Consider the following 14,564-nt stretch of genomic DNA (forward strand, 5'->3'; position numbering starts at 1 on the left):
GCCGTCTGAGTGAAGGTTCGAAAACTCCCATCTATCTTTCTTTGGAACAGAAGGGGGAAGGAAGTCTTTGCCTCAGATCAGTTGCATTTTGGGACTGGTTCTGAAATACATTGGTCAAAGGTCATGACAGAAAATGAAAAATACTGTTACTTAATGCTAAAAGCCTAATGGAAACATCAGGCATTCCATTCACTCGCAGGATAGATTTATGAACTACATATTTTAAGGTAATAAAACGGTAATAAGAGCATATCAAAGGCCTTCTCCCTAAAACCACGAGTGTGTCTGATTTTTCATTGGCGTTTTGCCTCGTAGGCCCTTCTAGCTATTCACAAAACGCTGCTCCCCCTCTTATCGGTGCTCTCCTGCTCTCTCCTTTCCCTTTCTTCTCCACCACTTCCACCTGCCCCATTTTTCATCACCCCCTCTCTGTTCTGTCTCCCCCCACCTTCACACGCCCTGCTCACACTTATTTTTCATGTAAATGAGAATCGATCGTTCTCTCAGCACCTTTCAGTCTAGCTATGTTTGAGAACGATCTCAAATAGACTAGGTTAATATCTGACTACTTCTCACGTTAACTTATTGAAATAATTGCTCGATAAGGTACAAAATATGAGACAAAAAAGGTAATGTTAACAATAACCAAATGGATGTACACGGAAGCGGTGACACTGAAAAACAGACTGACCGTTATAATGCTGCCATCTCGCGTTCAAGCGAGCTAGCATTTAAGTCTGACGTTTCGCCGCGGGGTCTGATGGGAGTTGGAGTCGGAATGGATTCAATACTTCCTGCTTGGAGAAGGGAGAGTAAGAAGTTTCGGCTGTGGACTAAAGAGTTGTTCGGCTGGCAAATTGTTTCTCCTCGAGGAGACAGAAGTAAACGCAGAGACAGAGTAAGTGTGTATTTCAATGGTTATTATAATTAGTATTTTAAAAAAAGAATTTGAGTGACTATCCTACTGAACAAGAATCGCTAAAGTTTTGTCAATGAAACAGTCGCTGCTGGTAAGGTGAGCTCAGCATGTCTCAAAATGGAAAATTACAAAGCCTTCTCTCCCTACTTAAAAAAAAAAAAACATTTAACTCTCTTTTCTCACAAACAAGCTTGTTAGCACTGCTAAAGGCCAAAACTTTGTTTACGGGGAGGTCGAAGCTATTTGGTAAACCAATAAAAGTGTCAAAGCTCAGCCAGGTTGGATTGGGCTACCTGTCTGAATCATCAGCCTTATAGGTAACTAAAACAGAGCTCACACAACAACAGTAGGCTTAGTATTACGTAAGTAAGTGAACATGTAAATCTCCTGTAACTCTCTTCACTTTTGAAAAGTAGTTTTTCAATTAATTTAACGTGAGGTGAGGTATTTGATCTTTTTCGACAATTAAAACATCTATGCATAGGCCAAGTGTAGAGATGTTTTATTGAGAATATATTTGAAATAAATTGTTCAGGGCCACTGCTGTGGTGAAGCTTTCCACCATGGATATACATTATAATTACACACACCAGGCCTTGACTTGCTTATTTTAGAAAGGGGAAAAACTGCAAAGTAATCTGGTATTTTTAGTCTCCTTATCAGACCTGTTAAACTAGAAATTTAATGCTTCAATGCGACCTTTAACCCCAGAAGGAAAATATTATAGTAGGGTGTTAATAAGCACAATTTTTCATCTTACAGATGTTTCAGATTTCATTTGACACTCTTCCCTCTGCTTGAACAGTCTGGGTTGAAACCTTGAGCTATAGAAGTCCTAACTATGTTTAAAAACAGAAATAACTTGTTACTCAATGGCTTATAAATAAAATGATAATCCACCGATGATGGGAGTGAGGCCATTATCAGTGACTAAGAGCTTGAAGGAAGTTATGTCAGAGTCATAAGGCCAACAGTTTCAGTGGATTGAGTTGACACTACACATTTGTCATGGCATTATAGAATTTTCACATCGGTTTTATGGACAACTTGTGATCAAAAACATGTTAATAAAATTTGAGACCTAAAAATGTCTCAGAATTGTATACAGTGCATTCAGAAAGTATTCAAACACCCATCATTTTTCAAGTTTTGTTATGGTTGCAGCCTGATACTACAGTTGAAAAAACAAACACTTTTATTCTAATAAATGTAAACTCAGTACCCCATCATGACAAAGTGGAAACAGGATTTTAGAAATTTTAGCAAATTTGTGAAAATAAAAAAACTGAAATATTATATTTACATAAGTATTTAGACCCTTTGCATCAACTTGAAATTTAGATCAGGTGCCTCCCATTTTTCTTGATCGATGCTGAGATGTTTCTACACCTTCACCGGGGCCCACCTGTGGTGAACTATATTGACTGGACATGATTTGGAAAGGCAAACGCCTCTCTATAGAAGACACACAACTGAAAATGCATTTCAGAGCAGAAACCAAACCACAAAGTCAAAGGAACTGCCTGCAGAGCTTAGAGACAGGATTGTTGCAAGGCACAGCTCTGGGGGAGACAAACAAGTTCTGGTGCAATGACAGTTCCCAAGAGCACACTGGCTTCCATAGTTTTCCAATGGAAAAAGTTTTGCTCTTCGGGAGCTGGCCTCCCAGCCAAACTGAGCAATTGGGGTGAATGGCCTTAGTAAGAGAGGCCACCAAGAACCTGATGGTCACTCTGACTGAGCTCCAGAGATCCTGAGTGGAGATGGGACAAAGTTCCAGAAGGACAATCATCACCGCAGCCCTTCAACCGATCTGGGTCAAGCCTGCTTAGAGTTAAAAAAAAAAAAAAACAAAAAACTCCACATGAAAGCCAAGCAGGATCTCTGGAGCTCAGTCAGAGTGACCATGGGGTACAAAGTGTAGATCAATGAGGATTAAAATGTGTTATTTTTGTTTTTGTTTTTTTTACTTTACCATCAGGATGCAATATAACAAAACTGAACAAAGTGAAGGGGTCTGAATACTTTCTGAATGTGCTGTACAGTGATATTATGATAATTACAAAACCAGAATAATGGATGTTATCTTTATTCCACAAAAATAAGAAACACTAAATAATGACCTGCCACCTCACAGCTGTAGTGAGGAAAGAATTCCTACCATGAATAGTTTCTTTCTGTCCTACAGATAACATCACTATTTAGCCTGAATGGCATCTTTCTCTCCTAGATGATCGAGCATAGGTAGAATCTGAATTCTTAGACAGAAAGAGAGTCTGTTTATGTTTGTTCATTCCACTCTGTCACATGACACAGAAAGTTGTTTTTCACCTGGTCAGCAAGCCTTAAATACTGAAATGAAAAATCATCAGTTAAGTACATTTAAACAATTCTTGCCTTGCCTTTTTTTTATTTTTCCTTTCTCTCTTTTAGATGTCTGTGATGGAACGTGGAGCCATCCGGCCCATTACAGCAGTGGCATGGACCTCTAACACCAGCACATGCCCTAAAGATTTCAACTTGGTATGATGAACAATTGATTTCTGTCACTGTGACTAACCCTATTTGATCTGATACATATTTATGATACAATACAGTCAGGTTGTGTTTATGATACCATACTATGATACTATACGATATGATCACTGCAAAAACTTAGTGATTATATCTGCCAAATTTCTCATTAAAAAAATCTCATTAGATTTATTTCAAGTTACTTTTACCTGAAAAATTTAAGATGATCTTCTTGGTACAAGACATTTTCAAGCAGGTAAAAAGGTCAGAATTGCACATAATACGTAATAATATCTGCTAATGCATCAAGAAAATTTTACTTGTTAAGTATTTTGAGGTAAAATATATTTAATCATTTTGATAAAGGTATCCAAATTAGAGAGGAATTAGATTTTTCTTTTCTGGAAATTTTACTACTTTATAGGGGTGGGAATCACTAGTGGCCCTGAGATACGATATTAACACGATACTTATGCCACAGTTCAATATATTGTGATTTTTAAACATTTTGCAGTACACAGAGCATTGCGATACCATATATTGCTACCTATACCATTTTGTCCAACCATTGAGCTGCATTAGCATTAGCCTTGCCTTCATTTTTAACGTATTACCACAGTATTTTATTTTTCATGCAGCACTCCTTGCAAACCCTATGTGCCCTACTTGCATTCCTATCATCCTTTCCCTGGTGCTGCCATATTGGTTGTACTAACTTTCTCCTGCTCGATGACTGTCACCTCTGCCGACCTCATTGGACAAAGGGTGCAACAGCATCATCAAGTGGACAGAAAGGCAACTGATAGTGTTTATCCAGCATCATAGACTTCAGTTTATATTGGCAATGAAATGGGAAAAAAATCGATACTTGGGGAAAGATACAATACGATATATACCGCCACGCAAAATATCGCAATACTATGCTGTATCATTTTTTCCCTCATCCTATTAGTTTATTTGCGAGGAACTGACATATAGCATTATATATGTTACAGTAAGTTGTAAGGATATGGCAACAGCATGATATGGTACGAAATACAATTTGATAAACTGAATTGTCCCCTTAGAGAAATTTGTCTCCAACTCTAAGTCAAAGTTTCACTAACATCAACTGAAAGATGTGTTGTAGTGTATAACTGGTATGATGTTTACCACTCAAAGTAAAATGAGGGGAAAGTTTAAGTTTATTTGCCTTTATAAAGAACACAAATCATGCTGAAAGCCTACAGTGGATAAAAATGGAAGCATATGATGTGCTATATGTGACTAATCCCATTTTCCAGTCCATGTATTTCTAAAGGTGCTTCTGGAACTACAGTGTATTAATGGTCACCAAATAAAAAATAGTAAAACCTCCAGTACAAGATTGTTGTTGTTGTTGGAAAAGTAAGAGTAGGAAAGTGTAAGTGTGTAATGTGCTGACTTTGACGTCTGCTGACTGAAAACTCTCTTTCCTTCCTTTCCTCTTTCCAGAGTGTACCTGATGTGTATAACTCAAATAATCAACATCTTCAGTAGGGCCAGACTTCAGGGAAAAAAATAAAAGCAAATAAATTCAACAATTTGGGGGCTGGATATTTACATTTTCAATGACAGACCTTTAGAGGTAGGATTTTAAATGAGTTAACAGTGTACCTTTGTAGTAGTTTGTTGTTTCATTGAACACAGTGTTTCACTGAACATTTTATAGAGTTTGATCTTCCTAAATCTCTCAAGAGCTTGGGACATTTTGATAAAATGCACGGTGCATAATTTAATTCTCAACATAGTAATACATTTGTTTGATGACATGGAGCATCAATTAAATGATGGTCTTATAATCAAACCATGTTCAACTGAAACAATAACTGATGAACAGCACCTATAAAAAGTCAAGTCAGAATTTAGTAGATGAGCTCTTTTTGGATAGCTCTCAATCAGGCTTGACCATCTGGACACTTAAATTTTACTCCATTCCTCTTTACAAAACTGCTCAAGCTCTGTCAGGTTGCACAAGGATCATGTGTGAACAGGTCTTTTCAAGTCCAGCCACTAATTCTCTATAGGATTCTACTGAACACTGCAGTTTTACTCAATTTTTCTTTGCCAGGTTGCACCTGTTCCAAGTCCAGACAAAAAAAAAAAATCTCTACTGGATTGAGGTCTGGGCTTTGACTCGGCCCCTCCAGAACATTCACCTTGTTGTTTTCAAACAACTTCTGTGGAGCTTTTCGCTGTATGCTTCAGGTCATTGTGTTGTAGGAAAATAAATCTTCTCCCAAGCTGTAGTTCTCTTCCTCTGAATAAGATACCCTCCAAGATTTTCCTTGTGGTGATGTGCAGTATTTGATGTCTGCCAAACATAACGTTTTGCTTGCAACTCCTTCCTTATCTATATCTATATTAGAAAAAGCATACAGTTGAATCACCAAAAATTTTAAATACAATAAAAAAGTTCATTTTTTCCTGTCATTCAATTCAAGTTAAACTTCCATATATTCTAGTTTCATCCCATACAAAGTGAAATATACAAATGAAAAAAACATTTACTTTCATCATTGGTCTTTTTCTCCTTAAGCCAGCTTAGAAGAATAGGGCTTTTTAAAGGCAGAGCCTTTAAAAACAAAAAAAAACTTGGTGGGTGATTGGATGAACGTTCTGTTTGTTACATCTTTACGTGTCGATCAACAAAACTCGTGATGTCGTAGCCCCAAACTGAGGTGTGCCGCTACCGATGAATAAACTCCATAGATAGCTGCATAATGTGAACTATAGCAACTGTAGGCATGTCAGGACATGACTTTTGTCGTTTTTGAAAAGAAAACAACTCAGTGCTGTTCTTTGTTCTTCTTTTAACAAAGAAATGTCGTCAAGTTCTGATAAAACTGGCGCTTTAGCAGCATCCACGCTAATGTCTTCCGCCATAATTGCATCGGCCTCTTGTCACTGCTTGCCTATGTCACAACTCCGCCGCGCCCAAAAGTACTGCCCCTCGTCTAAAGGTGGGCATTTAATTGAAAAATAATTGAAACCGACATTTAGAGCCTATAACCGACGAAAACCTGCCATGTCAATCATTTCAATTTTTTCCCCTTGTAATATCTCTGTTAATGCACCACCCCCTTATAAACAAACTACTAGCTGTGTAGTCACGTGATAGGCAGCCAGGTAGTTTCATTTCAGCTTTGTATTTTGATTTCAGTTGTCTCAATAAATAACCATAAATTGTTAATCTCTGCATGCTCCTTTCAGTTATTCGTTTAAGATTTATACAGATATTTACAGAACAAACAGAGTCGGAGGTTGGGGTGGAATAATCTTCAATATCGCCCAGCCCTACCCTCATTGCTGATTGGTCCTGTCACTTTCTAACCGGGCCCAAACGGTTCAGACGGGAGTTTTGCAAGATGGATTTGCCAGTGAGAAATACGGAAACAGGCGTATCCATCTGCTTTGCAACATTAAGAACAGGACACTTGGAGCCCATTTCCTGGATCCGTCAGTGTGTGGTGGCTCTTAATACACTGACTCCCGTCTTAGTCCACTCTTTGTGAAGCTTTCTTAAGTTCTTGAATCTGCTTTGTTTGACAGTCTTCTGAAGGCTGAGCTCATCCCTGGTGCTTGCACATCTTTTCTTACCACACTTTTCTCTTCCAGTCAACTTTCCATTAATATACTTTGAAACAGCCTCTGAGAACAGCCTGCCCTGTCAGCAGTGACCTTCTGTGGCTTACCTTCACTGTGAAGGGTGTCAGGGTTGCCCTCTAGACTTTTGTCAAGTCAGCAGTCCTCCCCGTGATTGTGGTTGTGTGTACTGAACCAGAGTGACAGAGTAAAGCCTCAGTAAACCATTGCAAATTGGACTTTACCACAGTATTCTCAGATTTTTGTAGGTACAAGTCGGGGGGGCTAAAAGGAAAAAAGGTTGGGAACCATTGCTCTAGGGGATGGAGTCAACCTCTACCTCAAATGAAACCCTTGAGTCAAAAGCCAGACTTTTGGCCACCACTAAAACCCAAACCTGCTTGATTGCATGTTTTTAAAGTAATCATATAATTAATGTTGTAAATCATATTGTACTTTTTGTACTCTCAATCTCTCTGCAGATCAGCATCACAGAAGATGGATCAGCTGCAAATTTTACTCGCAGCTTTGGCATGAAGTCTGGATATTACCTCTGTTACAGCAAGGTAACGCAGAAATATATCAAACACACTGAAAACATGTTGTGTATGTTTCCCATCAACCCCTTGTTTTCTTTCTTTGTTTTCCTTTACACACTGTATTTTTCATCCCTCTGTAGGACCTGGCTGGTGGTATGGTGGTGTCAGACGTTCAGCTTATTTCAGACAAGGACTCCATCCCTCATGGTTACTGTTATATAGCAGAGCACCTTGAACCAAGTGAGTGCCTGCATACTTTATTTAACATTTTTGTTACTAAAGATGCTTTTTACACATAGTACTTAAAGAAGAGGACAAAATTATTAGCCCCCCTAATTTTAGTTTTAAATTTATTTTTCTTTAAGTATTTCCCAAGAGCTGTTAAACAGAGAAATTATTTCTTAACACCCCTTTTCCAACATTCTAGTTTTACTTTGGATGCTTACATTATTTTACTTTGCATACATAAACAACTTTATTTTACAAACACCAAAAACTACAAATTTCCTTTTTTGCTCCATGATGATGATGAAAGACCTACTCTGCACTCTGATCCTGGTTAGGTTACATTTTTGGTGTCAAGTAAGCCAATGTGGACTGGGCATATGAGTGTATGACTCAATAATGAAATAAAAGTGTCAAAACTTTAAACTAAATGCCTAACCCAGACCCGATCCTCAGCCTTAACCTTCTTTGAGTCTGCTTCAGTCATTTGGAAAGTTAAGGGCAGGCTTAAACTTCATCTCAAAGCAAAAATGTTTCCGCTGGTTTAAAGCAACACAGGCCCACACACAAACAAGTGTTTACAAATTCCACATAATATTAATATTTGTTGCAGTCCTGATATTTGGTGCTGTATTTACTCACTGCTGGTTTCCTTTCACATTATATGTATTTGTGTGTTTGTGTCCAGAGGCCTCTGTTTGGAAGAAGAAACGTGTTTGTGTACGTGTCGTCCCAGTCGGCAGTGTGGACACAGCTGTGTTAGACATCAAACTGACGGCCAAAAGCAAAATGATGCTGCAGCACTACACATATGTGGGGTTGGTAGCAGTTTGAATGGCTAAACTTCTGACTTGCCTTGTTTTCAAAGCATATTGTATCTTCCACAATTTAAACACGAACGTAGATATTTAAAGACCTGTATATGATTTTGTAATTATACTATTTTTAATTTCTATATAAAATGCCTATTCCACAGAGACATCCATGGCTATGTACTGTGGTGCAGAAAGGGTTACTTTACAACCCCCATTCCCCAAGCTAAGCCCCGCAGCGTCAGCCTGGATATCCGCAAACTCTCATTGGAGACGCCATCTGCTCCCATGCCCCTCAGACCCAGGTACACTAATTAACATTTAATGTACAGAAGTTCCTAGAGTGCATTTTAATGTTTTACAGTATTATCAGGGCCAAGTGGTTCAAGTTTAGAGTATCAGAAGTGTCCAAACCACATGGCTTATCAACAGGGGTGCCTCAAGGATCAGTGCTTGGTCGCCTCCTTTTCTCAATACCTCACTGGGTGCAATCATCCACTCCCAAAGCTTTTCTTATCACTGCTGTGCAGACGATACACAGCTCTTCCACCAGATGAATCAACCGTCTCAGCTCAGATCTCATCCTGCCTTGCTGATATTTCTGAATGGATGAAGAAAGATCACCATCAGCTCAACTTGTCTAAGACTGAGTTTATTACCCTCCTAGCCAGTCCAGCCATACAACCACTGATCAATATCCAGCTTGGATCAAATATAGTCTTGCACACCAAGTCATCCCAGAATATGAGTGTCATGGTTGATGACGAGCTAACCTTCAAGGTTCATGTGGCCTTGATTGCTCAGTCTTGCAATTTTACTCTCTGTATGTCTGGTCTTCAGCCACCCCAAGACAGCTTATGTCACTCCACTGTTCATCTCTTTACACTAGCTTTCAGCTGCAGCTTGCATCAAATTCAAAACCCCTTATAATCGCTTACAAAGTAGCAACTATAGCTGCTCCTGTTTACCTGGTCTGTACTCCCTCTTTCCTGCTACACTCTCAGTGAAAGGCGCCTGGTTCTCCCATCACATCAGGCCCCCAAGTAAGTAGTTCAGCTTTTAGTGGAAGAGTTGATTGTGTCTGCCAGTTGTGGAATGAATTACCAAACTCCATTCGATCCACAGAGTTCCTTTCTACTTTAAGGAGAAATCTGAAGACCCTCTTTTGGGAACACTATGCACTCATTTAGACCTTTTCTCCACTGTTGTCCACAGTGGTAGAATGAGTTTCTCAAATACAGTTCTTTGTGAGCAACCCAGCACTTTGTCATTTAAAACACAGCAGAATCAGTGGAAACGATCCTTGTTTTTCTGGTCCAAAAGTATTTCAGAAGAGTTAAATTAAATGACAATAATGCATTTAAGAAGTCTTAAGTAGTCATTCCTAAACAATGACATAAGGTAGAATGCATTTTTATAACCCTCAGTAGAGCAGAGTTTGTATGCAGGAGGTGTTTTAATGTCCTTGCAAATGACCATGTTTATATCTCCGTGCAGCAACCCTCCTCCTCCACTGCCACCACAACATAAAATAAGTCAGAGGCGTCGCAGCCTTCACACAAAAGACAACCTAGACAAGCCTGCTGACAGCAGCATCCAGGGAATCACAGGTAACCTGACTCTCGACTTATAAGCTGGAAACTTTGTTTTTCACTGAAGGTGACCCACCACTTTTTAACTTTTCTCTAAAGCTCTAGACGGAGTTCCTTTCAGCCTTCACCCAAAGTTTGACCTCCACACAAACAACACGGTATGTTTGTTAATTAAAATTTTAATGAAGCAAGATTTTGATGACTCAACACTGACATTTTTTAAAGGTGTCAACTAAACAATTCAGATATATGAGTTACTTCTACTCTTTGTAAAGGCCATTGAATTAAAAACTGCACACAACAGAACATGTTAAAAATAGGAGAGGGTGACCATTCAATATCAAGTTGAAGCTGCTTAGCCCTGTGGAAATCTCATTAGAAACACTTCAACTCTTACACACAAACACAGGAATTTTGGTGGAATTGTTGTTCTGTTGGTTTAAAACACCAAAACAGAAAGCATTTCATTTAGTTAGAGATGGCAACAGATTTGACTTCAGGAGGAACAACCACTGGTAGAATTACATAAAGGATTTAAAATATTGGCCTTCCCCAGCAGTTTACTGCATTACTCTCAGGATATGTAGATTTTCATGCAAGGTGCACTGCTCACTACCTGTTTGACATTTTGGTTTCTGCTTGTAAAAACTCAGAACTAGGCACTGGTTATGTCCTGAAACCCCAAAGAACAGAAATTGATTGGTAATGAATGGTAATTTTGTTCAGAGGTGGAAAAAGTACAAGACTATTTAACTCAAGTAAAACAACAGTGCCTATACGAGGTATCCACCCACTTGGATGGTTTACCCCTCAATGATTTTATAAATCAATCATGGTCAGTATAATTTGTCTTTTTTGACAAAAAAGTACAAAAACACTTCTCCAGTATCACAGTGAAACTGATTTTTACAGGGAATGTCAATCGAATAAAAATATGTAATATAAAATAAGTGACTGCATAAGTCTTCACCTAGTTCAAGTCCGTATTCAGTATAAGCACCATTGGCTGCATTCACAGAACTACGTCTGTGTGTGTGTGTCTCAATCAGGCTTGCACATCTGGACACTGCATTTTACTTTATTCTTCTTTGCAAAGCTGCTCAAGCTCTGTCAGGTTGCACAGGGATCAGCTGTGAACAGCCCTTTTCAAGTCCAGCAAAAAGTTCTTTCTTGGATTGAAGTCTGGGCTTTGACTCAGCCACTCCAGAACATTTACCTTGTTGTCTTTAAACCATTTCTGTGAAGCTCTTGCTGTATGCTTTGGATCATTGTCTGGCTGGAAAACAAATCTTTTCCCAAGCCTTACTTCTCTTGCACTGAGTAAGATTGTCCTCTAGGATTTTCCTTTATTTTACATTTTGCCCTCTACCTTTACAAGCCCTAGGGCCGCCTGCTGAGAAGCGTCCCCACAGCATGATGCTGCCACCACCATGTTTCAGAGTGGGGATGGTGTGTTTGTAGTGATGTGCAGTGTTTGGTGTCGGCCAAACATAGCATCTTGTGTGATTGCCTGAAAGCACCATTTTGGTCTCATCACACCAAAGAACTTTCTTCCCCTTGACCATGCAGTCTCTCACATGCCTTTTGGCAAGCTCAAGTCAAGATTTAATCTGAGTTTTCTTCATTAGTGTCTTTCTCTTTGCCACTTTTCAATAAAGCTTTGACTGGTGAAGAACACCGGCAACAGTTATTGTATGTAGAGTCTCTCCCATCTCAGCTGCGGAGGCTTGTAACTTCTTCAGAGTAGTCATAGGTGTCATGGTGGTCTCTCTCACTGGTCTCCTTCTTGCACGGTCACTCAGTTTGTGAGGGCAGTCTGATCTAGGCAGACTTACACATGTGCCATATTCCTTCCATTTCTTTATGATGGATTTAACTGAAGATAAAAGGAAGTTCAGTGTCTTCAAATTATTTTTTTGAATCCCTCTATTGACTTATAATTTTCAATAACCTTTTTTTTTTTAATTTGCTTGTTCTTTTGTCTTCATGGTGTAATGGTAGCCAAGAATACTGATTAACCAGTGACTCGATCTTCCAGACACAGGTGTCTTTTATACTTCAGTCACTTGAGACACATTCACTACATTCAGGTGATCCCCATTTCAATAATGGTAAGCGTACTAGCACCAACTGGCTGGACCTCTGTTGAATTAGGTCAGTCACTTTAGAGGGCATGAATATTTACGCAGTCACTTATTTTACATTACGTATTTTTTATCTAATTGACATTAATTTGTAGAAATCCGTTTTTACTTGAGTTTTTGCCAAAAAAAAGTCGAACTACATTAACTATGATCGTTTTATAAAATCGATAGAAGGTAAAACATCCAAGGGGTTGTGTGATAAACAGTGATAGATGATTTTCAAAATTATTAACTGCAGTTACCTTATTAAATGCTGTTTTTTCTCTGTCTAGTCCTCTAGTTTAAACATCTACATCATGTCTCTTCTCAGGCTCTTCAGCTGAACTCTCAGTTAAAAAACATTCAAATCAAATCTCTGCAAGACATTGAAAATGAGGTAAGGTCATATTGTGATCACAGTTTCACCCCAACATTTTAATCAACAATACACTCACTTTTTTGTTTGCTTTGTCAGTATAACTACACTTTTGCTGTGGAGGAAAATGCTGCCAAGAGGACCAGACCATCAGTGCCAACAGGAGGCACGGCATCAGATCAGTGACTGTGACAAAGTAGCATTGTTATACCTCTGCATATTGCTTTATTAAGAGACATTTAACTTATCATCTTACATCATGGCGTAGGTCATTGGTTCCCAACCCACAGTTCGGACCCCCTGGGCAGGGCACAGTTTACTCAAAGGTCACAGGCTCTGCCTGCTCTGATGTTTTCATAATTAGATTTGTACACAAAACCTAAAATCATGGTAAAACACTTATGGAATAGTTCATACAAAGGTCTTTTGATAAGTAATCATGTGTAGACCTATTATCTTTGGGTTTTATCAATGAAACAACAAAAATCAGTGTTGATTAACAGCAATGTATCACTTTTCTTATTCGTGTGAGTCAGTTTTTCTTGGATACAGGTAGGGGGTCTCCAAGGTTAGAAAGGTTGGGGACCAGTGGCATGGATGAAGGATGATCCTGTCAGCAGTTTTCTATAATACTGGACTTTACTTAGAATTATAGGGAACAAAAAAAAGTCTGTTAAAAGGTCAAAGTATCCATTCCTTTTTTATGTTAACAATTAAGATCTGTGCTTTATGACCATCCTAGTGTATTCCTTATCAATCAAAACTGTAGTTTCAGTATCTTAAGAGCCTTGGCTTGAAAATATGCAGCCTTTAACATCTCACTGAAATTAACATGTAGCAAATCCACAAATCTACAATGCATGCTCTGTTAAAGGTTCCTCATCTACAACATTGAGATCAGTCTCTACTTTAATATGCACAGCTTACATCCTTATTGTATGTTTGAATGTTTTATATTATGAAGATGCACTTACAGTTGAAGCAATCAGTGCTACATACCTTTACATGTTTTATTCCTGTAGCAGAGCCTTGAAAATGACTGTAAATAAATGAACATCACTGCAAATGTAAAGATGACCTCACTAGTTACACTAACATATCTAAATGTAGGTTGTAGGGTGCTCCTTTTGTGAAGTGTTGCTTACTATCAGGTTTGTACTATTGCCAAAGATTATTTATCCTTTTATTGTGGGAATGGGAGAAGGATGTGGTTTTGCTTGTGTTTGTCATGTTGGTTAAGGGGAGACAATCTTTTTTTGTCCACTCAGGCAGAATAAAGGCAAAATATTTATCTAAATCATTATACACTTTATAAGTTTTCTATTTTTATGCTTTTTATAGTAAACTTTTATTGCATGGAGAAATAAAATATTATGAAACACTTTTTTGTCTGTAATATCTACATAGAGTACAACTTCATTTAGTTTAAAAAAACATTGTAGCATTTCAACAAAGACAACAGTTTAAGATCTTGAGAAAGCAGGTAAGGAAAGGACATTGTGAAAAATAAAGAAACTCTAAGGAACAAAGGAAATTGGAGTACTTCTCAAAAACTTAACTGAAAAGAGCACAAGGACAAACTGTCAGAAAACAATATGCATAGGGTAAGAACTAGGGCTGTCAAAAGATTAAAATTTAATTGCAGAATTTCTGTAGTTAATTGTGATTAATCGCACTCTTCATTGCATTTCAAAATTTCACAATTTTGCATTTTAACTTTTTTAGTGTCATTTCGGATTTTTCTGCAGCCTTAAGCTTAGGGTAATTGGTTTCCCAGAGATTATAATTTAACAGCCTCGGAGAAAGGAACATTTTATGGACTGAAAATTAAATAATAGAGCATTTTAAAGGTTCAGATGAC

General features: G+C 38.2%; 1 protein-coding gene across 1 annotated transcript; it reads left to right on the forward strand.

Annotated features, from left to right (window-relative positions):
- Positions 1-760: 760 nt before the first annotated feature.
- mvb12a (multivesicular body subunit 12A) lies at positions 761-14,100 on the forward strand. The gene is made up of 10 exons (XM_041784349.1): positions 761-898; positions 3,353-3,442; positions 7,519-7,602; positions 7,716-7,815; positions 8,489-8,618; positions 8,777-8,917; positions 10,110-10,222; positions 10,304-10,362; positions 12,659-12,724; positions 12,803-14,100. The coding sequence occupies exons 1-10, from the start codon at positions 761-763 to the stop codon at positions 12,887-12,889; spliced, it is 1,008 nt and encodes a 335-aa protein (XP_041640283.1). The 3' UTR covers positions 12,890-14,100.
- Positions 14,101-14,564: the final 464 nt, after the last annotated feature.

The sequence above is a fragment of the Cheilinus undulatus genome, linkage group 4 (genome assembly GCF_018320785.1).
Source record: "Cheilinus undulatus linkage group 4, ASM1832078v1, whole genome shotgun sequence".
In the NCBI taxonomy this organism is placed as follows: domain Eukaryota; kingdom Metazoa; phylum Chordata; class Actinopteri; order Labriformes; family Labridae; genus Cheilinus; species Cheilinus undulatus.

Bases quoted from the DNA above. Each gene is read 5' to 3' on its own strand.
- mvb12a (XM_041784349.1), top strand. From the start codon at position 761: ATGGGAGTTGGAGTCGGAATGGATTCAATACTTCCTGCTTGGAGAAGG. The intron at 899-3,352 runs GTAAGTGTGTAT...TCTCTCTTTTAG, and splicing joins GAAGTAAACGCAGAGACAGA to ATGTCTGTGATGGAACGTGG. The intron at 8,918-10,109 runs GTACACTAATTA...ATCTCCGTGCAG, and splicing joins CCCATGCCCCTCAGACCCAG to CAACCCTCCTCCTCCACTGC.